Here is a 25,296-nt window from a genome sequence, read left to right as displayed (position 1 = left end):
ATGGTGACAAGATGCTAGACCATTGAGCGACCTGTGAGGAGACACTGCCTTTTTCACATAGCCCATACATTCTACAGGGCTTTCGGTTATTTTAAAACGTCTAGGCCAGCAAGATAGCTCTGAAGTAAAGGCAGTTGCCTCCAAGCTGAAATCCTGGGTTTGGTTTCAGGAAGCCAAATGTGCACAGTAGCTTGTGCATGTGTAAACACACAAATGTAATAAATAGTCCAAAAATTAGCTAAATTGTTATGGTAGTAATCAAAGGAAAACATTTTGAGTATATGAAGACTTAAGCATTGATAGCCGGGTGTGGTGGCGCACACCTTTAATCCCAGCACTCGGGAGGCAGAGGCAGGTGGATTTCTGAGTTCGAGGCCAGCCTGGTCTACAAAGTGAGTTCCAGGACAGCTAGGGCTATGCAGAGAAACCCTGTCTCAAAAAACCAAAACAACAAAAAACAAACAAACAAAAAAACAAGCATTGATGAAATGCAGCCCTGAGATGCAACCTCTGAATTATCAATACCTGAAGGAATTTATACAGGAATGATAGAGAAAGCTAGTTGTTTGGAGAGCTTTTTACAAAGCAGTAAATGAGGAAGACCTATGTCTGTTACACTCGAGACACCAAGAAGCCATTAAAAGATTTTGTAGAGTCGAAATTGGAGCACTCCCCAGGTGTGGTGGACAGGCCTTTAATCCCAGCACTTGGGAGGTAAATACCTGGACTTTTATGAGTTCAAGGCCAGCCTGGCCTACATAGTAAGTTCCAGCCAGGACTACATAACAAAAAAAACAAATGAAGTACATCCTTGGGAAAATGGCAGCTATTGAGTGCCTTCCCGAGAATGGATGAGCAGCAGGAATAGGCCCTAGCTTCCCTGGTAAGGGAGGCCTGAGGTGACAAAATGCTGGGTGGCCAGTGAGGGAAACCAAGACTGCTGTGAGCTCTGGGATATGGGCATGGAGTAAGAAGTGGTAGCTCACAACTGTAACCCCAGCACTTGGGGACTTGATGCAGGGTTGCTCAAATTCATTTTGAGCCATATAATGAGACTGTCTCAAGGGGGAAAAATAAAAACTTAACCAGAAAACCTTGGTTTATGACTTACTTCATTTGACCACTGGCAGTAAAAGCCATGTATTTGGAAGATTCATCATTTCTTAGTGAGCCTGGACATAGAGTAAACTAGCTACCAGCAGCCTTTTCTTGGCTTTTTTGTTTAGTCTTTTTCCTGTTCTAGGCCTCCAGCCTGGGCCTTTGCACATGGTAAGCAAGCAGACAGCTAGCCCTGCCTGTCCTGGAACTCACTCTGTAAACCAGGCTGGCCTTGAACTCAGGGATCTGTCTGCTTCTCCCTCCCAAGTGCTGGGATTAAGTGTGCACCCTCACCGCCTGGCTTCAACCTTTTCAAATGAAAGTGATGCCTGTATCATGTAGCCCTTTCAAAGTTTTGGAGATGTTTTGTGTGTGCTGGAAGTACAGTTTGAAAAAACTCCTATAATCCCAGCACTGGAGGACAGTGACTATTTGTAGGTCAGCAGTCTCTGGATCATACTTTATTCTTCTTTCACTGTTTAATTTTGCTACCATAAACAGTACAGCAAGAAACAAATTCACTAGTATCTTCTGTGTTACTGCTGAGCATAAAGTGGTACAGTATTAATGGACACCATTTTGACAGTGGCAGTGTACAAAGGATTCATTACCACTTTTAAGACTGTTCCACACACTGTAGTCATTAAGAATGCATGTATACTGACATGCTTGACAGCAAGGTTTATTGGAGAAAAAAAAATAAATGTCCATTACCAATAGATGTTAACAGGCATATCTATATTATTGTGCATGTAATAGAAATATGGGATCTGTATAGATTCACAAAAAGGCCCATGATACACTAATGCAGTCAACAAGCAAGTTTGCTAGGCATGGTGGTGCATACTTACAATCCCAGCAATTGAGGGGAAGAGGCAGGAGGATCACTGACTTCAAGGCCAGCCTGGGCTACACATTTAAAAAAAGGAAGTTCAAATCGTTGAAAAATGTAACCACCAGAATGGATGGCAAAGGAAATAAATTACATTATGCATTTTTAAAAAGCCAATATAAATTATTTTACTTACAGATCCTTCTTCCCAAAAACAGAGATGAACAATAGTGGGGAAGTCAGGTTTCTACAAAGAGAATGAAGGATGCTATAGCAATGGAACCATGGTTATATGACAACTAAGTAGACTTGTACACATAAACATGGGTGCATATGCAAAGCTCTACAGAGTATAGCAATTTCTAGGTTTTGATATGGTTAGAGGAAAAATGTTACTTGGTTATAGTTACAATGGACTTGTACTTTTTTCTCTTGGTAACTTTATGAAATCACCAACTCAAAAGATTAAAAAGGATTGGGTATGGTAGTATATAGCACTAGGGAGACAGAGATCGGTGCCCATCTAAATTTGAGGCCAAGACTATACAGTAAGATCTGTATTAAAAAAATAATACTATACAGAGAAACCCTGTCTTGAAAAATCAAAAAAAATATATTAATAATAAAAAAATCCCAAGTTGCTCTGCATCTGTAGACCCAGAAACTCGGGAGACTCGGTCAGGAGGATCAATTCAGTCCATAAGTTCAACAACCTACACAGACCTACTCAAAAAAGTTGTGTGCACAGGTGGTGGTGGTACACACCTTTATTCCAGCACTTAAGAGGCAAGAGGAAGGCAGTTCTCTATGAGTTTGAGGCCAGCCTGGTCTACAGAGTGAGTCTGACAACATCTAGGGCCACACAGAGAAAACCTGTCTTGAAAAACAAACCAACAACATTAAAAAAAAAAACAAAAAACCAAAAACGGTGTTTTTAAACAAACTTTAAAAAAAAATTGCACTGTTTGTATCCATTTAGGAGTTCCAGGCTAAGGTGGGCAATATAGACGAGCTCAAAAAACCAAACAAACAGAAATTTTCCTGTTAACAGTTCTAGTAAACATCTTTACTTCACACGTCCACTCACAGAATCCAAATTCTAAAAGAAAACACTCTTCTTTTGGGAAATGGTCTCATCTATCTCAGGCTGGCCTCAAATTTGCATGGAAGTTGACCTAACACTTCAGATCCTACTTCCACTTACAGAATGCTGTGAAATCAAAGGCAGGCTCTATTCTAGAGCAGTGGTTCTCAACCTCCCTTACACTCTTTAATACAGTTCCTCATGTTGTGGTGACTCCAACCATAACATTATTTTCATTGTTACTTCACAACTGTAATTTTGCTGTTATCATAATACAAATCTCTGATACTCAGCCTCATGAAAGGGTTCTGCAACCACCACAAGGGGTCATGCCCAACAGGTTGAGAATGGCTATCCTAGACAGAAAGTAAGAAAACACCCCTTGTACAACAAAGCTCTAGCCAAGTACCTCAGCCTTAAGACTCATCAGTTTGTAGTTTTACAGCATTTAAATCTAAAAGGTGCAAGGTATGGTGGCACTTGCCTTTAGTCACAGCACTTGGGAGGCAGAGGCCAGTAGATCTCGGAGGTCAAGGCCAGCCTAGCCTATACAGCAAGTTCTATGGCTATATAGTGAGACAAACAAAAAAAAAAAAAACCCCACATTTTACAGAAGGGCAGGGAACCATGCCTGTAATTCCAGTAGCTAGGCACAGGGAGGGCTGCTGCAAGCTTTAGGCCAGAAAAAATAAAAAACAACCCTGAAAATAGACCGATTATGCACATATGGAGCCTCAAACAGTCTCTTTTGGCCTTCTGAGTCTAGGTCTTACTAACTACATCAGCAAAGATTTTCCTGCCTCCACCTCTTAATGTTGGGATTACAGGTGTGAAACAAACGCCTAGGTAGGGTCCCAAGTATTCCGTATGAGACAACTATTAATCAATCATGTTTGCTTTAATAAGATACTGGTCGAAGGGGTCACACTGGTACATAAATTACATTTTCTCAGCTCCAGGACCAAGTAAGGATAGAGCAGTCCGGTATCCATAATCTTGAAGGGTTAGGACCATTTCTTCGAGATGTTGAGATGGTCTAGCTGGTCTGCAATGTATCTATGCTTAGGGAACTTGGAAGTGGCCGCTGCCTTGATGGCTTCAAAAGCCTGGGCCCGTCGCTCCGCGGCGTGGCCGCACTCCTGCTCTGCTGTCATGTAGGGCATGCTGAGCCAGTAGTGGTTCTCGGCCTCCACCTCCAGGCGACGGATCATGCTCTCCTTCGCTTGGAAAGACACGGTACGCGGCCGCCGGTGCTTCCCGATCCACTGCCTGCCCGGAATGCGGCCGCGGAGGAGGACAGCGGTGAGGAACATGGTGCCTCCTGAGGAAATGACACGAAAGCCGCGGTCGCTGAGCCCCGGACCCGGGAAGCGAGCAACCGGCGTGCCAAGCTTGCGCCCACATCCCGCGGCCGAATCCAGAGCACGCTCGGCCTCTCGCCGGAAGTGAGTGGCCGGGAGCCGACTACACTGCAGGATATGGGGGTGGGGGCTCCCCGAAAACCCACCTCGCGTACCAACCGGCCCGGGACACGCTCCCCTCGGCGCTCCGCGTCCCCCGACCGATGCGGCGGCGCGCTGCTTCCGGTCTCTCTGGGGCCCTGATGCTAGAGTTCCGCTCTCGCGAGAGACGCCTTCTGCGCCTGCGCAGGATTCAAATGTGTAGCGCGTTCGTTCGAGGGGACTGGAGGTCAGCAGTCGGCTCGGCGGCCCTCAGCATGAACCCCATCCAGAGTTTCCACTGTAAGCTGCGGGGTCTGGCCACCACGCTGGACAGCGAGACGGCCCGGCTGCTGAGAGCGCTGGACGGCGAGGACAGCGGTGAGTGGGCGCGGGCGGGAGAGTGCGGTTCTCAGCGGGCGGTGTCGTCCAAGGGGCGTAGCTGATCTGTGATGGAAACTGTGCGGACAAATTCTCCTTGTGGCCGCAGGCGAGCGGGTGGTTGGGTGTTTGTTAACAACATCCAGTGGCAACTGTATTAAGACGCACTAAAACCCTGTTTTCTGTACGTGTAAAGTCATTTCGTCTCACTCGAATGGGCCCCTATTGAAGCAAGCATCTGCATTTTCTCCACTAACACTCTATTTGAAGTACAAATACTCGGCACTGCTGTTTTTTTGTTTGTTTTAAGATTTGTTTATATATGTATATGAATGCTCTATTTGCGTGGATGCAGGCACGACAGAAAAGGGCAGCAGATCCCATTATACATGGTCGTGAGCCACCTTGTAGTTGCTGGGAATTGAACTTAGGACCTCCAGAATTGGAGCCAGTATTCTTAGCCACTGAGCCATCTCTCCCGCCTCTTGTTTTATTTTTTAATAATAAAATTAAACATCATTTCTAACTTGTACTAGAGATTTTTTTCTTTTTTCTTTTTTCTTTTTTTTTTTTTTCGAGACAGGGTTTCTCTGTGTAGCCCTGGCTGTCCTGGACCTCACTTTGTAGACCAGGCTGGCCTCGAACTCGGAAATCCGCCTGCCTCTGCCTCCCGAGTGCTGGGATTAAAGGTGTGCGCCACCAAGCCCAGCCTGAGATTTTTTTAAAAAGTTGCAAGGTCACGGAGTGGCGTCCGCCATGAATCCCAACACTCAAGAAGCTGAAGGAGGTAGATTTTTGCGAGTTCCAGGCTAGCACCTGACCAATCAACCAGGCTTAGTGAGACCCTGTCCAAAAAAAAAAAAAAAAAGAAAGAAAGAAAAAAAAGAAAAAAAATCGATGCAAAAGTAGTTCAGATTTTGAGATTATCATAAAATGTCATAAATGTAATCTGTCTCGCACCCAGTAGGTCGAATGTAGTGGCACTTGCCTTTAATCCCAGCACTCTAGAAGGCATAGGCTGGCAGATCTCTGAGTTTGAGGCCAGCTTGATCTACAAATCGAGTTCCAGGACATCCAGGGATATACAGGAAACCCCTGTTTTGAAAAACAGAAACAAAGCAAAAATTGCACCCCGTAGACACAGATTCCTCTTACTTATAACTAACTCTCCATTTGGAAATGTTTTGGAGACTATAAAAGTAACATGTACTGTAGGAAATTTCAAATACAGAAAAGTAAAAAGAGTATATGTATTTTCTATTTAATTCGTAACAGACATCACTTACTGTTGTAGCTTTTTTTTTGTAACTGTTCTTATTTTAGGGAATTAAAATATGCTTTATTTGTTTATGTTGTTGAGCTAATTCGGCATACTATACTAAAGTTCATTAGTATTTCAACTGTATAAAAGTTCTTTTCACCAAGTGTTTGTTAGTCTGTAGTCTCACTAAAACATTACCTCTGCACAAACTTCATTTACTTTTTGTTTATTTGTTTTACAAGAAAATGTTGTAATAATTCTTTAATAAGTAAAAAAAAAAAATACAGGGAGTATTGCCAGCGTCTTCACTTTCAAAACTGTTCTGACTAATTTTATGTCAATTTGGCACAGGCTGGAATGGTCTGAGAGTGGGGAGCCTCAGTTGAGAAAATGCCTTCATAAGGCTGGGCTGCAGACAAGCCTGGAGAGTATCCTCTTAATTAGTGAGTGATGTGGGTGGTGCCATCCCTGGGCTGGTGCCCATGGTTCCATACGTACAGGTTGAGCTCATAAGCTGCACCCTTTTATGGCCTCTGCATCAGTTCCTGCCTGACATCCATTGATGATGAGCAGTGATGTGGAAGTATAAGCCAAATACATACCCTTTCTCCCCAAGTTTCTTTTGATTGTGGTGTTTCATCACAGCAGTGATAACCTAAGACAGTGACTATAGTGTTAAATCACTAAATGAACTTAATACATTATCTTTGAGATAATTTACATACGCTAAAACTTTTTAAAGAATGCGTTTCATTGGTACAGTCAGAGCTGTGCGACTGCTAGTAAGGAGGGTTTAGAGTTTAATAACTTCCAGACTCCCCAAAACTTTATTACAGAAGCCTTGTGTCTGTCTTTATGGGTGTTGTTTTTCTCTCCCTCTCTCCCCCTCCCCCTCTCTCTTCCTCTCTCTTTTTGTTTTATGTTTGTTGTTGTTTTTATTTTTGTTTTTCAAGATAGAATTTTTCTGTATAGCCCTGGCTCTCCTGGAACTCACCCTGTGGACCAGGCTGGCCTTGAATTCAGAGTTCCTCCTACCTTTGCCTCCTGAATGCTGTGATTAAAAGCATGCCCCACTGCCACCTGTCATGTGTTTCTCTGTTATCGTCAGTAAACCCAAACTCTGATTCATTAAGAAAGAAAACAACTCTTTGCCAGTAGACAGTTGTCCCCCATAATCCTATTACAGTCCATGCTACAGGCTTTAGGCAACCTTGTGTCTACTTCTGTGCAGTGGACCTGACTCTTCTGGACCTTTCCTGTAATAGGAGCCCTAGAATATTGTCCTTTAGCCTCGTTCTCACCGTCATCCACATTGTGGAGTAAAGCCCGAGTCAAGTCTTATTCCATTGCATCATTTGCTACATGGTGTGTTTATGTGCTTATACTTGGTGCTAGGTGTGCTTTATCTTGGTGAGTTGACTATGTAGTTCTTGCCTTGTTGATCAGAGTCTAGTCTGGCCTTGAAGCCATGCAGATCCATCTACCTTTGCCTCCCTCTTCTGGATCAAAGGCATGGGTTGCTGTACCTGGAGAGTTATGTAATTTATGTGTGCTGTAGTTCCTTGAAGGCTTTTATTCTTTGTTTCTATTTTTGTTTTTCAAGACAGCTTCTCTGTATCCCTGGCTATCCTGGAACTCCGCATGCTTCTGCCTCTCCAAGTGCTGGTGTTAAAGGTGTGCATCACCACTGCCCAGCAGGATTTTTCTGGTTAAGAAACTGCATTGATATGTTGTTGTTTTGTTTTGTTTTCCTCGTATTTATTTAACATTTTTTCCTTGCTTGAAGACTTTGAAGATTCTCCAGGGAGAATTTTGCATGACCTTCATTCAGAAGTCCAGACTCTAAAGGTACTATTAACTTAAACTTTTTCTATGTGGGTACTTTTCTCTAGCCTTAGTTGGGATGGGTCTAGGGTCACCCAGAGGTCACCAACCTAACAGAGAATAAGATTTTAATAAGAAGAGCTTATTTGGATACTGGTACCTGAACTGATTGGCGCCAGGGCTGCATCTGAGAGTACATCAAAGATAAGCAGTTAGTCCAGGGTTTATGAAAGCAAACCGCCGGGCGGTGGTGAGGCAGAGGCAGGCGGATTTCTGAGTTCGAGAGAGAAACCCTGTCTTGAAAACAAACAAACAAACAAACAAACAATAATAAAATAAATGCAAACCCCCTAGATTACATCTGCTATTCCTGCATGTCGGCAAGGCCTCATTTAACATATATGTCTAACAGTTGTCCTAATCATCTTTTTTGAGCAGAGTGAGCAAACTTGATTACAAAAGCAGAAATAACAGTCTTAGGACCTATTATCTAGCAAGAACGGCAGATCTTCCAAGATCAGTCATTTTTAAGAATAGTCTTCAGTGTCTGGGAGAAGGGGGACGGCTACAGCTTGTACAAGCTAGGGGCTTACATACTAGAAAGCATTTTTGCTTTTTGGTCTCTCAAGCATAGTTAAGTTTAAACTTAAACATAATAATAACCACCACAAAGTAAACTTGAAAGTTAGAAAATGTGTAATATCTTTGCTTTCCTCCTGAAAGGATAATGTTAATGCTCTTCTCGATGAAGCAAGATTGGAGAACCAAGAAAGCACAAGGTTCAAAAAGGCAACAAAAATACTGATGGAAAAAAACTCAGCAGACGTCAGAAAACTAAGAGAGTTTTTCCAGAAGTATGGCTACCAAGCGCGTGACAAGGAGGATTCAGGTTTGGTTGATTGATCCCCTCGAATCTCAGTGTGGACACAGGCAGAATGATCAAGACAACTGGGGGCTCAGCCGGGGCTAGTTCAGCACACTGCCAGGCAGTTCTACCTGGGAAGTCACCCCCCTGGTCCTGACAGTAGTAGCAAGACTTGGCAGTAAGAGGTCAAACTTCCCTTGCTCTCCTTCCACAGTGGTAGATGAGAGCTTTTGAGCTGTTGAGAATGAAAAAGCGCAGGTAAAGTCACCGGACAAGATGGATAAAACACACCTGGTTAGCTCTGCCAGGAAGTAGCTGGAGAGCCACACAGGAATTTTCCATTTCTTTTTTTATTCAGATTCTTCTTCTGCAGAACAAGATGTTTAAGCTATATAAATTGATAATTTTTTTTTAAAAAGGACTGGTTATTGTGCCCTGGAGACTTCATAAAGCAAGAGATGCTGTAGTCCTAGCTCTGAGGGAGGAGGGTCACCAGTTCAAAAGTGGTACTAGTTGGAGCCTAATTACTGACCTTGCTCCTCAGTGCAAGGTGGGGATAACTAATGTGTCCACTTCATGGGGTTCTATAAAGACCAGTTAGAGCTGAGCACATTGCAGCTTCCGGCCTGTCTGTTGCCAGTGTTGCCTGCTGCCGCCGCCATTCTGCACACACCTCTGAGCTGCTGGCTTTCATATGCTTCAGTATCATGGTCTTTTATGAAGATGATCATTGTAGTAAGACAGCATTAATGAAATCCAATAAGTATATATGTGTGTGGTAACTATGTTAGTCAACATGATATATCAGAATTCAGTTTACTTTTGAAGTTAGAAAATGTGTAATATAATTTGATTTCCTTGTAAAAGGAGCATAGATTCAAATACTGCTCCTTCCCTCTGTACCTGAGTGCTTAACAGTTAAGTCTAGGACTGGCAAGGTGCCTCTGGGTAAAGGAACTGTCGCCAGTCCTGACGATCTGCGTGTGATCTCCAGAACCCACAAGGAGAGATTAGATATCACCACGTGTACACTGTCTGCCTGCCTCTCTGTCTGTCTGTCTCTCTCTCTGTCTCTGTCTCTCTCTCTCTCTCACATGCACACACACAAATGTATTTGTAAATTTTTACAAAATTAAAAGATTAAAGTAATACTGTTAACAGTTTGTGTTAAATCTAGAACAGTTGATTATATACTAATTTCATATTAATACTTTCAGAAAATACTAAGACTGATCAGTAAATCACATTGAGGAAGTAAGAAATTGGATCTTTGTGGGTATTGATTTTTTAAAATAATTTCATTTCTTTAAAGTATCTCGATAGAATACAAGGAGATAAGATGTATATGTCAGACTCTCAGAAGAGACAGTTGAAATGAAAACTTAAGAGAATCTACTGACATGGAACATTTTGGGCGACTATTCTGTGATGTTTTAATAATCAAGAAATTCTGTCTGATGTTTAGCCAGGATTCACCTCTTTGACTTTTCCTCCCAGGCTGTGAGCACAGAGTGAACAACTCCACCCCAGAGTTAGCTGTGTGTAAAGACATTCAAAAGGCCGGTGTGAAGGAGCTGTCTGATCCCTGTGTTCCGAGCGGTTCTGTTTCTGAAGAGCCTCTGCGAAGCCCACAGCTCTCAGACTTTGGACTTCAGCGGTACATAATTTCCCAAGTCCCAGCCAACCCTCCCCAGACAGCTGCCAGCCTCAAAGAAGAACGTGTAGCTGAGACCCCTCCTGCCAAAGACCCCTCTGTTCAAGTGCTGAAGACCCCGCGGTGTGCTCTAAGGATGGATGATTTTGAGTGTGAAACTCCTAAATTAGAACACTTTGGTATATCTGAACATACTATGTGTTTAAATGAAGATTACACAATGGGACTTAAAAATATGAAGAACATTAAAAGGTTAGTAACTCGAGGGTTTTATTTTTTTTTAAGGTTTATTTTTATGATTTTTTAATTCCATGTGTGGGTGTGTGCTGGTGAGTGCAGAGCCACTGGATGCCCTTGGGACTGGAGGTGCAGGCATTTGTGAGCTCCCTGAGTATGGATGCTGGGAACCAAGCTCAGGTCCTACAGGAGTAGTATGTGATGCTAACTGCTGAGCTAGCTATCCAGCCCCTTGGAAATATGTTTGTTAATTCTTTGAAAACTTTATACAGTGTTTTTTTTTTTTTATAGTCCCCTAATTCCTCTAGCATCACCCTCCCCCAATTCATGGCTTTTTTTTTTTTTTTTTAAATAACCCATGGAGTCTGATTTGTGCTTCCTGCATAGTGCTGGCGCATAGTCTACCTACCAGGGACCACACCTCTCCCAGCAGTTAACAGTTGCCTGTGACTCCTCGCCTAAGGGTGGGACTTTGCAACCTTCCTCCTGCATGTTGGGATTTTGTGCATTCTGTCAAAACTGTTGTGAGTTCATATATGCAATTGCCCTCTTGTACCAGGAAAGCACTATTGCAATGTAGCCCTCTACTGCCTCTTCCACAATGACCCCTGACCTCTTATCCTCCTCATGTTGGCTACTTGTGTGTCTCTGTGTTAATGTTCATCTGAAAAAAGGAGCTTTTCCAAGCTGGATATTCATGGACGGGAGGCAGAAGTAGGCTGATCTGTGGGATTTCAAGGCCATCCTGGTCTACAGAGTAAGTTTCAAGACAGCCAAGGCTATGTAGAGAGACCCTATCTCAAAGAACTAAAATAAAAACAAAAACAAAAAAACCTGAAGCTTCTCTGAATATCAGACTGGGTATGGTGGTGCTGGCTTTTTTTAATCCAGCACTCAAGAGGCATATATCCAAGTTTGAGGCCAGCCTGGTCTACATATCAAATTCCAGGACAGCCAGGGCTACAGAGAGAGAACCTGTCTCAAAAAAGAAAGGGTGGGTATGTCCATGTCCACTAATCTGTGGCATGGCAATGTCACTGAGCCTCAGTTTAGTACTCTGTCCATGGAGCAGAATTAATAAAAGTAGGTTTTCCTCCTAAGATCCATCTAGCCACAGGTTATTGTCCCCAATAGTAGTTTTATGCATCTGTTTTACCTTGATATTAGGCCATAATTTCAGTTAGAAAGTGTTTTATTTCTGAAACTCCAGTGGGTATATCTTGTCTGTAATGTGTGGGAGTCTATGAGCCTCACTAACAAATAGCTCCAAAAGGTAACCTATTCCAGGTACTGGGTTTTTGTTTTGTTTTTTTATCTGATAGCCTATGGTGTCTCAGGGGTCATGACCAGTGTCCCTGATAGAGGATAACTCCTTTTAAACTTTCTGTACGTGTGTATGTATTAGGAAGTGTCTACAGTAGGAAGTCTCCATGACTTTTTCAAAGATCTTTAGTGTTAGTTTGCCTTATCCTGCCTTTATCTCATCTCACATCCCTCACACCACTTTATCCTTCTTATTCTATTATTCCCCCCCGCCCCAATGCTGTTTCTGCTGTCCTTAAAAGCTACTTCTCATGTCCCCTTAGCAGGTGCCCCTGCATTTTCCACATACAAGAGGAGACATGTTTACATTTCAGGGTCTGGGTTGCCTCATTCAGAACGATGGCTTACAGCTCCATCCATTTCCCTGCAAATGTCCTAATTTCATTTTTATCAGGTGAATAATGACCCGCTGTGTAAGTGCACCGCATTTCAAATCTGTTACCAGCTGATGAGCACGTAGGCTACTTCCATCTCCAGGTTGTCCTGAAGAAAGCAGCGGTGAAGATAGCTGAGCAGATATCTCTGTAGTAGGAAACTCACAGGAGTAGTGGGGCTGAGTGATATGGAAGAGCTATTTCTAGCTTTACACCCCCAGCTTTATACAGACCACCCACACTTGATTTTCATAGTGGCAGCACCTGCTTGCACTCCCACCAGCAGTAAATGAGGGAGTTCCCCTTTCCTGGCATCTGAGCCCACAAAACTTGGGGGTTTGTGTTTGTCAGTTTTTGTTGTTGATTTTGTTTGTTTGTTTGTTTGAGTCTCTCTAACATGTCCTGGATGACCTGAGCTCAGGTTGCCCTGCCCCTGCTTCAGAATGCTGAGAGCAAAGGTGTGCACCACCATTGCCTTCGTCACTTCTTATTTTTACTCCTAGCCTCTGAGACTGGAGTAAGATGAGCTGCCCCTGATGACTGTGCCAGGAGCCAAAGTGGGGTCTTCTGGAAGGGCAGGAGACTCTGAGCCATCTCTCCAGGCAACTCTTAGAAAGATTTCAGCTACTTCATATTGTAAATCCTTTTTTTTTTTCCGATTTTTTTATTAGATATTTTCTTCATTTACATTTCAAATGCTATCCCGAATGTCCTGTATTTCCCCCCACCCCCACCCCCGATTTTAAATCTCTCTTTTTTTTTGTTTCTTTTTTTTTTGTTTCTTCGAGACAGGGTTTCTCTGTGTAGCCCTGGCTGTCCTGGAACTCACTTTGTAGACCAGGCTGGCCTCGAACTCAGAAATCTGCCTGCCTCTGCCTCCCGAGTGCTCAGATTAAAGGCGTGCACCACCACGCCCGACTTAAATCTCTTGAATCACTAATTTCATCAGTAAAGCGTGAGCTATTGATTTCCTTAGAGAATGTAAGGAGTGGTAGAACCCACACTGCATGCAGTGTTTTCTTCTGTGTCTCCACAACTGAGCAAATCTGTCTTAATAAAATGACAGACTCAGTCTTTTTACTCCAAAATAATGACAGGTTTTTAAAGTTTTCATTTTATTTTGTGTGTTTGGGTGTTTTGCCTGGATCTGTGTCTTGTGCACCTTGGACCTGTGAGGCAGAGAGAGCTTGAAATTCCCTGGGGTTAGAGTTAGAGGTGGCTGCTGGGAATTGAACCCTGCTCCTCTGGAAGAGCAGCCAGTGATCTCACTGGGCCAGCTCTCCACCCCCAACTTGTTATTGAACTTCTAATAATTTTGCTTTCTATCAGACTAATAAAAAAAATTCTTCTATACTAGGTTATTAATGAAGTCTTGCTTTGCTACTTACTGTCTTTATATGCTGGGTAACAAAATTCCACTGTAAGAGGTCGTTAGTCCTCGTCAAGGTGATCAAGACAAGTATCATTTGTCTCTCAAGTGCTAGGATTGCATGTCTGTACCTCCAACCCGTGCTTTACATTTGAATATTCAAAGTGAATGTGTATATTACTTTAAATATTTAAAGTAAAAGATAATAGTTTTAAATCTATCTTTTTAATTATTTTAATGATGGCTTCCATTGGTCCTTATTTCATAAACCAAACTGAGCTACTCCAGACTGAAATAAGTGAGATGAAGTTTTTCTACAAAGGTTGAATGTTAACTCTTGTGACTTTTCAGTTCCCTTTTGAGTGGTGTCAGTGGAGAAGCCATAGGAACTGGGCCTGTGACCAGTGATAATTCTTTTGCCATTCCTGGTCCCATAATCCAGCAGATGGAAGAAAACGGTGAGTTTAATGTTTAGCTTCTCCGTTGTACTCTTTCCTAATTACTTTTGTAAGCAATGATTCTCTAGTTTTTGATAGCTTTCTGCATCTTTTTAGTGTGTAGTGTGGTGGGCTGTCCTGATGCTGTTTGTATTCTGATGTTAATTCTGCCTCCTCAAGAGGAGTCGCCTCCTGGGCGATCGCGAATGAATGAACCTTCTCCCCATTTTAACCTGTGTGTGGCCTGGAGAAGTAAGTCACAAGCAGCAAGGGGTCTTAGCTGGGGACTAAGTACATTCAGTGCTAGGTCTGCCCAATCGAGGCATATGGCTTATAACCATAATAACTGGGTTGTGTGTTTTTATATGGGCTTATTGGAGTTGGAAATTACAGCAACACGTAGTACTCGTTTTATTTGCTGCCATTCCATTTAGGTTTAGCTTGACTTCATAGAAGACAGATTTTTTTAAAAAAGATTTATTTATTTTCATGCATATGAGTACACCGTATCTGTACAGATGGTTGTTAGCCTTCATGTGGTTGTTGGGGATTGTACTTAGGACCTCTGTCGCTCAGTTTGACCTGCTTGCTCCGGCTCAAAGATTCATTATTATACATAAGTACACTGTAGTTGTCTTCAGACGCACTAGGAGAGGATGTCAGATCTCATTATGGGTGGTTGTGAGCCACCATGTGGTTGCTGGGATTTGAACTCAGGACCTTCAGAAGAGCAGTCTTGCCTGCTGAGCCATCTCATCAGCCCCAGATAGATTTTTATAATAGTTCTTTCCTTTCTTTTCTTTCCTTTCCTTTCCTTTCCTTCTTTCTTTCATGTTTATGTGCCTTGTACCCTTGGGGACCAGCAGAGGGCATTGGAACTGGAATTATAGGCAGTTGTGAGCCACCGTGTGGGTGCTGGGAACTGGAACTGGGTCCTCTGCAAGAGCAGCTGAGCCATCTGTCCAGCCCCAGTAGGCGTTCAGTATTACTGTGATTGTGTGCAGTGTGTGTCAGGTTTTTGTTCTCCACATTTTAACCTACTGTGGTTGGACGTGTTCATGTGGGCTTGTGTGGAGGCCAGAGGATGACTAGAGCATCTCCCTCGGTTGTTCATCACCTTGGTTTCTGAAACAGGTTATCTCATCAAATCTGGAGCCTATTAGTTTGGCTAGGCTGACTGGCCAGTGAGCTTCAGGAATGTGCCTGCCCCCCCACCCCACCCCCCCCAGCACTGGAGTTGCAAGCACATATTGCCATGTCCAGCTTTGCACATTGGTGCTAGAGATCTGAACTCAGGTCCTCATGCTTGCAGAGCAGGCTCTTCTCTGACTGGGCAAGCTCATTTTACCAGGTTTGGTGAGGCACGCCGGTGATTCCCTCACTAGGGAGGAACGGCCAAGTCTGAGGTCAGCGTGGGCTACTTTGAGATTGTCTCAGAAACCATAACATTCCACACCCCCCAAAAAATTTATTTATATATATATATATTTATATATAGAGAGACAGACAGACAGGGACAGACAGAATGTTTTTTTGTCTATGAGTGTACCGCGTGTGCCCCTAGAGCCTGTGGCAGTGCTAAGAGAAGTTAGATCCTCTGGACTACCGTGTGGGTGCTGGGGAACTGAATTCAAGTCTGGAAGAACAGCCGGTGCTCTTAGCCATCGAGCCATATCTTCAGAACCTGTTTACTTTTTAATTTTTGCAAATCTGTGAGCGCTCCTCTTCATTGACAGATGTTCAAAACTGTCTTTATCATATCTTTCCAAAGTTTTGTACTTATTTTTTTTTGAAGTGTTAATTGAATGATGTGTTATTACATTTATAAGCACTGCTGGTACAAGCAAGTTTAGAAATGTAGCTGGCTCATACTCACAGTAGCTTATAGTTCTGTAAGGAAGAGCATGACTGTATTAAAGAAATAGCAGTTGGTGAAAGAAGGAAAACAGGTTCAGTACTGTATTAAAAGGAAAACACTGGGCAGGGCAGTAACAGAAGAGCTGCCTGCCAACGTGCTTTGGTTTTTGTTTTTTGTTTTTTTTTTTAATTTTTAAAAAATGCATATGGGTATTTTGTCTGCATGTATTCTGTGCACCAAGTAAATGCATATCTGGCACCTTCAGAGGCCCGAAGAGGGTGTTGAGTCCCCTGGAACTTGAGTTGCAGGTACTTGTAAACTGCTGTGTGGGCACTGAGGAATTGAACCCTAGTCTTCTGGAAGAGCAGCAAGTGTCCTAACCACTGAGCTATCTTCCCGGCTCCCCAGATACTACTTTAAGAAAAATGAAGTTAGGGCCGCAGAGATAACTCAGCAGTTAAGAGTACTAGCTATTTGCTGGTTTGGTCGGTGTAGTCAAATGCTAAATACTGGCCCCAAGATCTGACTGCAGCCCCGAGGAGCATATTCTCTCATACACCAGATGATGTTGTAGAACCTTTGCTTGCCTATATGTTCTGCCTGGTTAAATAAAAATGGCTGGCAGCAGTTACTGGGGAGAATGGAGGTAGGCGGGACCACTCGGCTAAAGGCAGGGCGGAGGGAAGATGGAGAACCAGGAAATGGCCTGAAGCCAGTCCAGCACGGACAGGATGACTATTGGCAAGTAACTTGGGGAACACACCTGGGAAATAGCCAGTCTATCACAGAAATAGTTTAGGGGTGATGGCCAGTAATTGTACTAAGGCTAATTAAATAAATCTTAGGACTGTCTCGATTATTGGGGTGCTGGTGAGGTCATAATAAGAACTAATAGGGTTATTAACTATCCAACAGTACCTGTTCTCCCAGGGTTGATTGATAGCAACAATGGTGCTCAAAACCACGTATAACTTTAATTCCAGGGGCTCTGATGTCCTTTCCTGACCTCCATAAGCACAAACATGCACAGACATATATGCAAACAAAATACCCATACATATAAAATAAAGGCAAACCTTTACACATTTTTTAAATGTGATTGGATCATGCCCTTATGTCATATTCAGAAGTCAATTCCCTATAAAGTCAAGTTTTGGTTGTTTTTTGTTTTTTAAAGTATGGCTGGGGAGAAACTTAGTTGGCAAATCACTTGCCACACGAACAGAAGGACTGAATAGGGTTTAGGCCCCAAAATTTCCATAAAGATCCATGCATGGAACCCTGTCTCAGAAAACCAGAGAGGGGGGAGGGGGAGAGGGAAAGGAGAAGAGAGAAGGAAAATCCAGGTGTGATATCTGCATGTTAACACCAGCACTTGGGGAGGTAGATGAACCCCAAAGCTCATTGGCTTGACATCCTAGCCAAATCTGTGAGCTTCAAAAAACAAAAGTAGAAGCTGGATGGTTCACACCTGTAATCCCAGCCTCGGGGAAAAGGCAGGTGGATCTCTGAGTTCAAGGCCAGCCTGATCTACAGAGTGTGTTCTATGACAGTCCAGGGCTACACTCTAAAGAAATAGTGTCTTGAAGGAAACAAAAGCAAGATGGAGTGCAGTTGGCAAGACTTGCTCCTCTAGCCTGCATAGTCATGTGCACTAAGACACCTGTGTACCCACCAGTCACTCACCCAAAACGATACAGGAGAAAGTATTGTTTTAGCAGTGTCTTACCTTGAGTCTTAAACTCACAGCAGTCCTCTTGCCTCAACCTGAGTCCTGGGGTCAAAGGTGTGAACCACTGTGACATATTAAAATACTTTTTTAGAAAAGAGTTACTTATTTTTACTTTTTGTGTATGTTGGGCCGGCATGTGTATGCCTGTGCACCATGTGTATGTAGCACCCACCAAGGGCAGAAGGGGACACTGAAATCCTGGAGCTCATGCGACAGATGGTTGGTTGTGAGCTGTCATGTGGGTGCTGGGAAGCAAGCCTAGAACCTCTACCTGAGCAGCAAGTGCTCTTAACCACTGAACTAACTACCTCTTCAGCCCTGGCTTCACCCTTTCTGACCCTCCTCCTCCTACTACTCCATCTCTCAAGTTCACCGCCACACCAAGCTTTCTGTACTGGTGGGGTTTGAACTCGGGGCTTTGTGCATGTGAGGCAAACACCACAACAATTGACGTTTGCTTGCTTGTTTATGTTACATTTTTATAATGTTTATTTATTTTGTGTGTGTGTGTGTATTCCATATGATGTTTGTATGCGGGTATGTGTGTGTGCTTGCCATAGTGTGTGGAAGCCAGAGGAAAACTTTCTTGAATCATTGTTTGATGTGGGAATTGAACATAAGGTTTATGTGGCAAGTGACTTTATCTGCTGAGTCATGGCCACTTTACGTGGCTTTAAATAAATTATTTATAGTTATCTTACTGGTTTCTTTTTTTGATGGTAGGAACTGAACCTAAGACCTACGCAAACACTCCTAACAACTGAGTTAAATCCACAATCTAAATTTTTCCCCAAACTAAGAGATAGTTTGTCCCTGTTACGTATTCCAGCTGAGCTCAGTGTGCTGCTCTTGTATCCTGCAACCTGCATAATGCAAATGATCAGTGTATGCGCGACCTTGACAGCATGGGTTTTCTTGTCCAGCCAAACCACACACCATACCTAGAGCTTTTAGTAACAAGGTTTGCAAGCTAAATTGACAATGCTTTTAACTTAGAATTTGGAATCTGGAGGCTGGGGAAACGGCCCACTCACTGGTTAGCACACACTGCAGGAGCACAGTTGTGTTGGACTCAGATTGCATTCCCAGCAACCACATCTAACTTATGTGCACACACCCACACGCACAAGCATACGCATATACATGATTTTTTTAAACAGTTGAAATCCTGGGCTGGAGAGATGGCTCAGTAGTTGAGAGCACTCACTGACTGCTCTTCCAGAGGATCTGGGTTCAGTTCCCAGCAACCACATGGTGGCTCACAACCATCTGTAATGGGATCCGATGCCCTCTTCTGGTGTGTCTGAAAACAGCAACAGTGTACTCACATAAATAAAATAAATAAGTCTTTAAAAAAAAGTTGAAATACTAATTTCAACTTAATTTTCATGCCTATTTTATGTCTTCTAGATGTGGAATACGTAAGTTCACCATTGCCACCTAAATTCTGCACTCCTGGTTTGAAAATTCCTTCTACAATGGACAGAACAGATTTGGTAAAATTCCACTAAAGCGCATATCTTCTGCTTATGACTTTACTTCTGGACACAGTGTGGGTAACAAGTCAGCCCAGGGCCACTCTTAGGGATGCGTGGGCAGGGCACTGCTGGGAGGTAGTCTAGCACCGGAAATAAGGAGCCAGTATCTTTCTCAGATATCTAAATTTGTTGAAAGCAAATTGGTGCAGATCTGTAACAGTGTAGAGAGGAGTGTGGAAGCATGGAACCAATGTGACTGGCTAATGACAAAGCAACAGAATGAATGTATGAAGCACATCTGAGAGCTGAGGCCATGAATCTTGTCATAGTCTAAATCAGAAGACTGAAAAGAAATGATTTTCAAGAAGTGTGACGCTTAAAGATAAAGGATTACACAAACATATGATCTAAGAAGAAAGAATGAATAGAAACAGGTCAAACTGGTTCTCTCCAGGGAACAGACTGTTGATATTGGTGGGAATGTTCTGTTGTTTTTAGTATTTGGTATGGCAGCCACTATTCAGATAAAGTTTTTAAGCTCATAAAATGTGGCTTAGTCTCCCTGAGCTGTGGCTAAAAATACTGGTACAGTGCAGCTGTAGGTCAACTGCGTCATATTAACAGGGTGGCCACTGCACATGCTGGCCATTTTCAGTTAATTTACATCTTTTGGTGCTGTGTGTGTGTGTGTGTTTGCTATGTTGTTTTTGAGAGAAAGGTCTCATGTAGCTCACCAGTGACCTTGCCCTTGCTCCTTAGCTGAGGATTGAGTGTGACCTCCTCACCCTCCTGCACACACCACACACCCACTTGTCGTGTTTCTGTTCCTGTGGAAGGCACCCTGTTGATGAGATATTCCTAACTCTGCTGTCTTCATTAACTTGAGACTTAGCACGAGTTAATGGACGCTCAGCCTACCTTGGATGTGGGATGGAGCGTGCATGTGTGCAGACAGTGTGCACGAATGTTCCGTTCTGAGCTGGCTTTCATGCCTAGCCAGGCTAGCCTTTCCTCCCATTGCTCCTGTACTCTCTACCTTAGCACCTAAAATCTGCACTGGTTTGAAACTTCCCATTGTAGAGATCACCCAAGTTTGGTAAAGTTCATTAAGTTGAAAGCACTAATCTTCCTTAGGCCTCAGATACCTGGTCCCTCAGTCCAGCTCTCCTGACTCAGGCTTGTGCTGCTGAGGTGGGGTGGGGAGTCTGTCTGTCCATCTTTGGAGCTCAGCCTCTGTTCTATTGAGTTGTTCCAGTTAACTTAGATTAGTAGTGAAGATAGAAGGTTGTCTTCTGCATATGGTTTTCTTGATTTGGGGAGCATTCAGTCAGGAAGATGGGATCATTCAGGGTCTGCCTTAGTAGACTCCCAACAGAACTAATTGAATTTAAGAAAAAAAATTATAACATTATTATTTTCTTACCATAATTTAATGATTCATTTTTATTCTGTAGGTATCTATAGATTATCCACTATCAAAGCCAAATAGTTCATCAACTGATTTGGAAATTAAAGATTGTGTTCCGTTAATTTTAAATTCAGATGAATGCTATCAGAGTTTTGCAGAGCCCCCTTCTTCAGCAATTACTTCTTGTGAAAATTTTGCAACACCATCTCCTCCGAAAGTTACTGCGATTCCAGAAGACATTCTCCAGGTCATTTTCTAGGTTTTTTTTTTCCTAATATTTTCAAAATTATATATCTGTGTTAGAAAACTGCAATCGCATATAAACTGTCATATTTGCCATCATGCTTTGGGTATTGAGAAAAACCTTAAGGCTTTCCTGAACCAGTCAGAAGTTTCTAACTTGGTGTTAGTAATATTACTCTCCTGGGGTACTTTGTCTTGTAGCTTGTTCTACAGTGTATTGTTTCTGTTAGTTTTTAATCTGTAGTTGCTATATTAGCTATCGTCCAATTAAAAGTGGGAGTGTCCTTTGCCCTATAATTCTCCATAGCAAGGTCTCATTAATAACACGTGCCTGCATTTCTCAAACTGTCAGTGTGCAGGCACATAGCATTGATTCACATAGTATTAAAATATTTGACTGTGGAGTATGGCACCACCAGCTAGTAGACACTACAAGAGGACTAGTCTGACTCTAGTCTGCTTTATAGTGTTGAGCAGTTAGTGCTGGGGTGCAGCGAAGTCCTGTGTGACTGGGGTGCCATGAGAGCAGTAAACTGTGAGACATCTATTTTTAATTGTGTGTATATTGTGGGTGTGTAGGTGTGTACCTTTGAATGCAGGTGCCTGAGTAGTCAGAAGAGGGAGGCAGAGCTAGCGTTAGAGGCAATAGTAAGCTGTCCAAAGTCGGAGCTGGGAACTGAACTCTGGTCCTCTGTAAGAGCTTAACTGCTATCTCCAGTCCCACCACCTGACTGCTTGCTTTCTTAGAGGAGAAAGTAGGTAAGGAGCCACCTGATTTATGAGCACATGTGGGGGTTACTACTTCCTGCTGGAGGGCTTCTTCCTATGAGGGTACGGAAACCTTGTCTTTGTCTTAGTGGTTGCTTCTTTTTAGGGGTGAAACACTGGGGCTTGTGTATGGTATAGAAGCACTTGGCCACTTTGTCACCTGCCCAGTCCCAGGGACACCTTACACTCAGTGTGCTCCTTCCAGTTTTTCCTTTCCATGTTTTAATTGTGTAAGTTTATTATACATGGTAATGTGTTATTATTATTATTATACATGGTAATGGTTTTCATGGTGACATTTTCATATATGTACATAATATATTCATGTTTACAGATATATGCAAACACCCATTTCCTTCTCTTGTTTCGCTATTGCAGATCTCCTTCCCCTTCCCAACAGCGCCCTCTGTCTTTATGTTGAGAGAGACTCTGAAGGAGAGATGAGCATGACTGAGGGCTTGTTTATGAGTGGCTATGCCACTGGCGTCAGGGCTTCACTCTCATTCACTGTGTCTCGGTTCCCAAGGAAGAGCTGGGGCCTGTGAGCCTCCCCGTCCATGAGGGTGCTCACTTGCTGTCTACAGTGCACAGACTCACAGCTGCTGCATATATTCTCTTCAGTGCATTGGGGAGTCTTCCTGTCTTTTTTTTTTTTTTTTTTTTTCATCCTCATCAAGACTTAACATGGCTCTCGGGATATTTCCATTAACTTCAGTAAATGTGTCTTTAGACTTTAGACATCAAACTTCCATATGAAGTTAAAATCTTATATATTTTTTTTACTATTCAATGTCTGTGTGAATTGCTGTTGTTTGTTTTTGTTTTTTTGTTTTTTCGAGACAGGGTTTCTCTGTATAACCCTGGCTGTCCTGGAACTCACTCTGTAGACCAGGCTGGCCTCAAACTCAGAAATCCGCCTGCCTCTGCCTCCCGAGTGCTGGGATTAAAGGCGTGCGCCACCATGCCCAGCTTGTTTTGTTTTGTTTTGTTTTTAAGTATTGTAAGTAACCCTTAAGTTCATGGCTTTTCTTGAATGTTTCTAACACCTTGCCTATTTGTCATTGACATGACCTGATAAAAAGAAATGTGTTTTGTTTTAGATGATAACAAAGCACAGCTCAAACCTAGCTTCTCCCTTGGATGTTAAAGTGATGCCACGGAGGAAGGGCACCCGAGGCGCTGCCAACAAGGAAAACTGGTAACGGTGAGTAAGAACACACCCGCAGACTGTGCCCGTGCCTGGGTTACCCAAGACATTTGACAAGTAGGGTGAGAGTGGTGGCCAGGTCCCATTCCCTTCACAGTGCCATAAACCGACCCTGGGATCCCACATTCCCAGATAATTATAAGTCTGCTTGTGCAATAATGAACCCACCACTCCTAACACCCTCCATTTGAAATTTAACTTTCATTATCAGTTCTTGAAGTAGTCTTAGTGTATAACTTTGGCTGGCCTGGAACTTGCTACATAGACCAGGCTGGCCTAAAATCACAGAGATCTGCCTGCCTGCTTTGGCAAATGTCGCCACATAGCTTTTTTTCTTTTATAGTGTGTGGGTGTGTAAAGTATAAAATACTTAGCTACGATGTTGCCTTCTGTTCTGATGTCTCTTAATTGTCCTTACTTGATTTTGTTTCTGTTTGTAGGAATTCTACAGTGGATACATCCAATACAGAAGCTAGACAGAACAGGAAAGTGAGCTGGACTAAGGTTCTCAGGATTATAACTGGTTAGCACAGACCAGTAGAAGTGGAGAGAGGGCTCCTGCTGGCAGTCAGTCTTCTTTCTCCCAGTCTCTCTTATTTCATTCTTACGGGAATGTTTCCGTTTCACCGCACTGTGGTGGCCTTTCCAGCTTGACCACCCAGCAGATCCCGATTCTACCTGGAAGATTCTGAACACCTACTCTGAGCCAGAAGCCTTGGGAACGTCTTGATTCTGGAACTATCTAATGGCCTTTGAGCCCAAGATCCTTCTGATCCAAGAACAGTTAGAAAGTAATTCTCCAAGTTCATGACAGTGCTACTTGGGAGAGCTTTGTGCTGCAGCCAGGTAGGGAATGAGGAGCTGGTGTTCTGAAGAGTCCAGCTACAATTTTGAGAAATAATTGGCAAATACCAGTTGACTGACTAGTTTTGGGAATTTCTTTCTCCCAATACAGGGTTTCTCTGTGTAGCTGTGGCAGTCCTGAAACTTACTCTGTAGACCAGGCTAGATCCTCCTGTCTCTGCCTCTTGAGTAGAAATTAAAGATGTGTACCACCACCGTCTGGCAGCTTTAGGAAATTTTGTGTGGCATAAAGATTATTCTAATTGTGCATTGAAAATCAAGTGGAGAGCTAGAGAGATGGCTCAGTGGTTAAGAGCACTGACTGTTCTTCCAGAGGTCCTGAGTTCAATTCCCAGCAACCACATGGTGGTAACAACCATCTGTAATGGGATCCGTTGCCCTCTTCTGGCGTGTCTAAAGACCGCTACAATGTACTCATCTACATAAATAATTCTGTTTAAAAAAAAATCAAGTGGAAAAATTCCAGGATAATACTAATAAGTGCTTGTATTTTTTGTTGTTGTTGTTATTGTACATAATGTAAAATAAATGATTTTCTGAGTAGCCCACCTTTTATGTTGCCAACTCTGAAATTTCTTTCAGCCCTTACTACATGGCATTTGTAGTGAAGAGTCCCCATAGCTGAATGGTTCTGCTGTTGTAGAGAGAGGGTCTGGGGAGATGGCTCAGGGGTTAAAAGCACTTGCTCTTGCAGAGAGCCCAGTTTTGATTCCGGGTACCTACGTGGTGGTTTACAACTATCTATAACTCCAGTTGCAAGGGATCTGATGCCCTCTTCTGACTTCCATGGGCACAAAACACACATAAAGTACAGTGGATAAATCTAATAATTTTTAAGGATCCAGGGAAGAAGAGAGTGTTCTAGGAAATATTGAGAAGGAGACTAGTATACAAAGGGCTAACGTTTCATGGCTGCTGAGAATTCAGAGACTTCGTTTTACTGTTCAGTTTGCCAAAGATGATGTTAATTTTAGACATGAAGTTTGGGATGGACTGAAGAAAGGACAGAAGAGGTAGGGAGTAGCTAGCTCCAGGCAGCCCTTTTAGGGCAGAGGCAAAGTCGCTATACAAGGTTCGTTTCCCTGGCCTTCACCCTCAGCTTTGTCACTTAGAATGGTGATGATACTTCTAGCTCACTGTGGTCCTTCTGGGGAATTTCCCCACTGGTCTTATTAAATGAGATCTGTCTTTACTGAGGCCTAGGTGACTGCTCTCCTGCAATGTGCAGTTTAGCCACACCAGTCTTCAGCATCCTGCCTTGGATCTTAACACTGGCTGCTCTGCCTAGATATTTCTTTCCTGCCTGCTCTCCTCATTCTCTCCTGTCTCTGAGCAACTGACACCTGACATTGTTTGCTCTACACTTAAAAACTTACAACCCAGTTCTAGATTCAACCAAGCAGCTTTGCAGTTTCTAAGCATGCCAATCAGTGCTGGGGACTTTCAGAACCATGGAAGGAGAGCTTGCTTTTCTGAACATGCAGAGGCACAACTAAGGTGACATCCATTGTGAGCTGGTCTCAGGCCAGCCAGCTGTACCCTGCACTTTCCATAAAATGA

The 25,296-nt window shown here is 43.1% G+C and overlaps 2 protein-coding genes across 5 annotated transcripts; one reads left to right on the top strand and one right to left on the bottom strand.

Annotated features, from left to right (window-relative positions):
• Positions 1 to 1,756: 1,756 nt before the first annotated feature.
• On the bottom strand, positions 1,757 to 4,616 carry Mrpl57 (mitochondrial ribosomal protein L57). Of its 2 annotated transcripts, none has more exons than XM_006519478.1 (2): positions 4,531 to 4,616; positions 1,757 to 4,335 (listed from the first exon to the last, which is right to left on the bottom strand). In XM_006519478.1, the coding sequence occupies exon 2, from the start codon at positions 4,325 to 4,327 to the stop codon at positions 4,019 to 4,021; it is 309 nt and encodes a 102-aa protein (XP_006519541.1). In that variant the 5' UTR covers positions 4,328 to 4,335; positions 4,531 to 4,616; the 3' UTR covers positions 1,757 to 4,018. The 2 variants fall into 2 exon arrangements, with proteins under 2 accessions (XP_006519541.1, NP_080677.1); NM_026401.2 differs by having other exon boundaries at positions 2,099 to 4,335; positions 4,522 to 4,605.
• Ska3 (spindle and kinetochore associated complex subunit 3) lies at positions 4,553 to 24,286 on the top strand. Of its 3 annotated transcripts, none has more exons than XR_383169.4 (9): positions 4,553 to 4,834; positions 7,882 to 7,943; positions 8,643 to 8,808; positions 10,282 to 10,690; positions 14,093 to 14,199; positions 19,179 to 19,264; positions 20,789 to 20,901; positions 22,766 to 22,869; positions 23,313 to 24,286. XR_383169.4 is itself a non-coding variant. In NM_198605.3 (9 exons), exons 1-8 carry the CDS (start codon positions 4,732 to 4,734, stop codon positions 22,865 to 22,867), a joined length of 1,236 nt encoding a protein of 411 aa, NP_941007.1. In that variant the 5' UTR covers positions 4,681 to 4,731; the 3' UTR covers positions 22,868 to 22,869; positions 23,313 to 24,283. The 3 variants fall into 3 exon arrangements, 2 of the variants coding, with proteins under 2 accessions (XP_006518922.3, NP_941007.1); NM_198605.3 differs by having other exon boundaries at positions 4,681 to 4,834; positions 20,701 to 20,901; positions 23,313 to 24,283; XM_006518859.4 differs by lacking the exon at positions 20,789 to 20,901.
• Positions 24,287 to 25,296: the final 1,010 nt, after the last annotated feature.

Source organism: Mus musculus, chromosome 14 (assembly GCF_000001635.26).
Source record: "Mus musculus strain C57BL/6J chromosome 14, GRCm38.p6 C57BL/6J".
Lineage (NCBI taxonomy): Eukaryota > Metazoa > Chordata > Mammalia > Rodentia > Muridae > Mus > Mus musculus.
The sequence above is the reverse complement of the archived record's forward strand: the minus strand, read 5'-3'. Positions and strand labels throughout refer to the sequence as shown.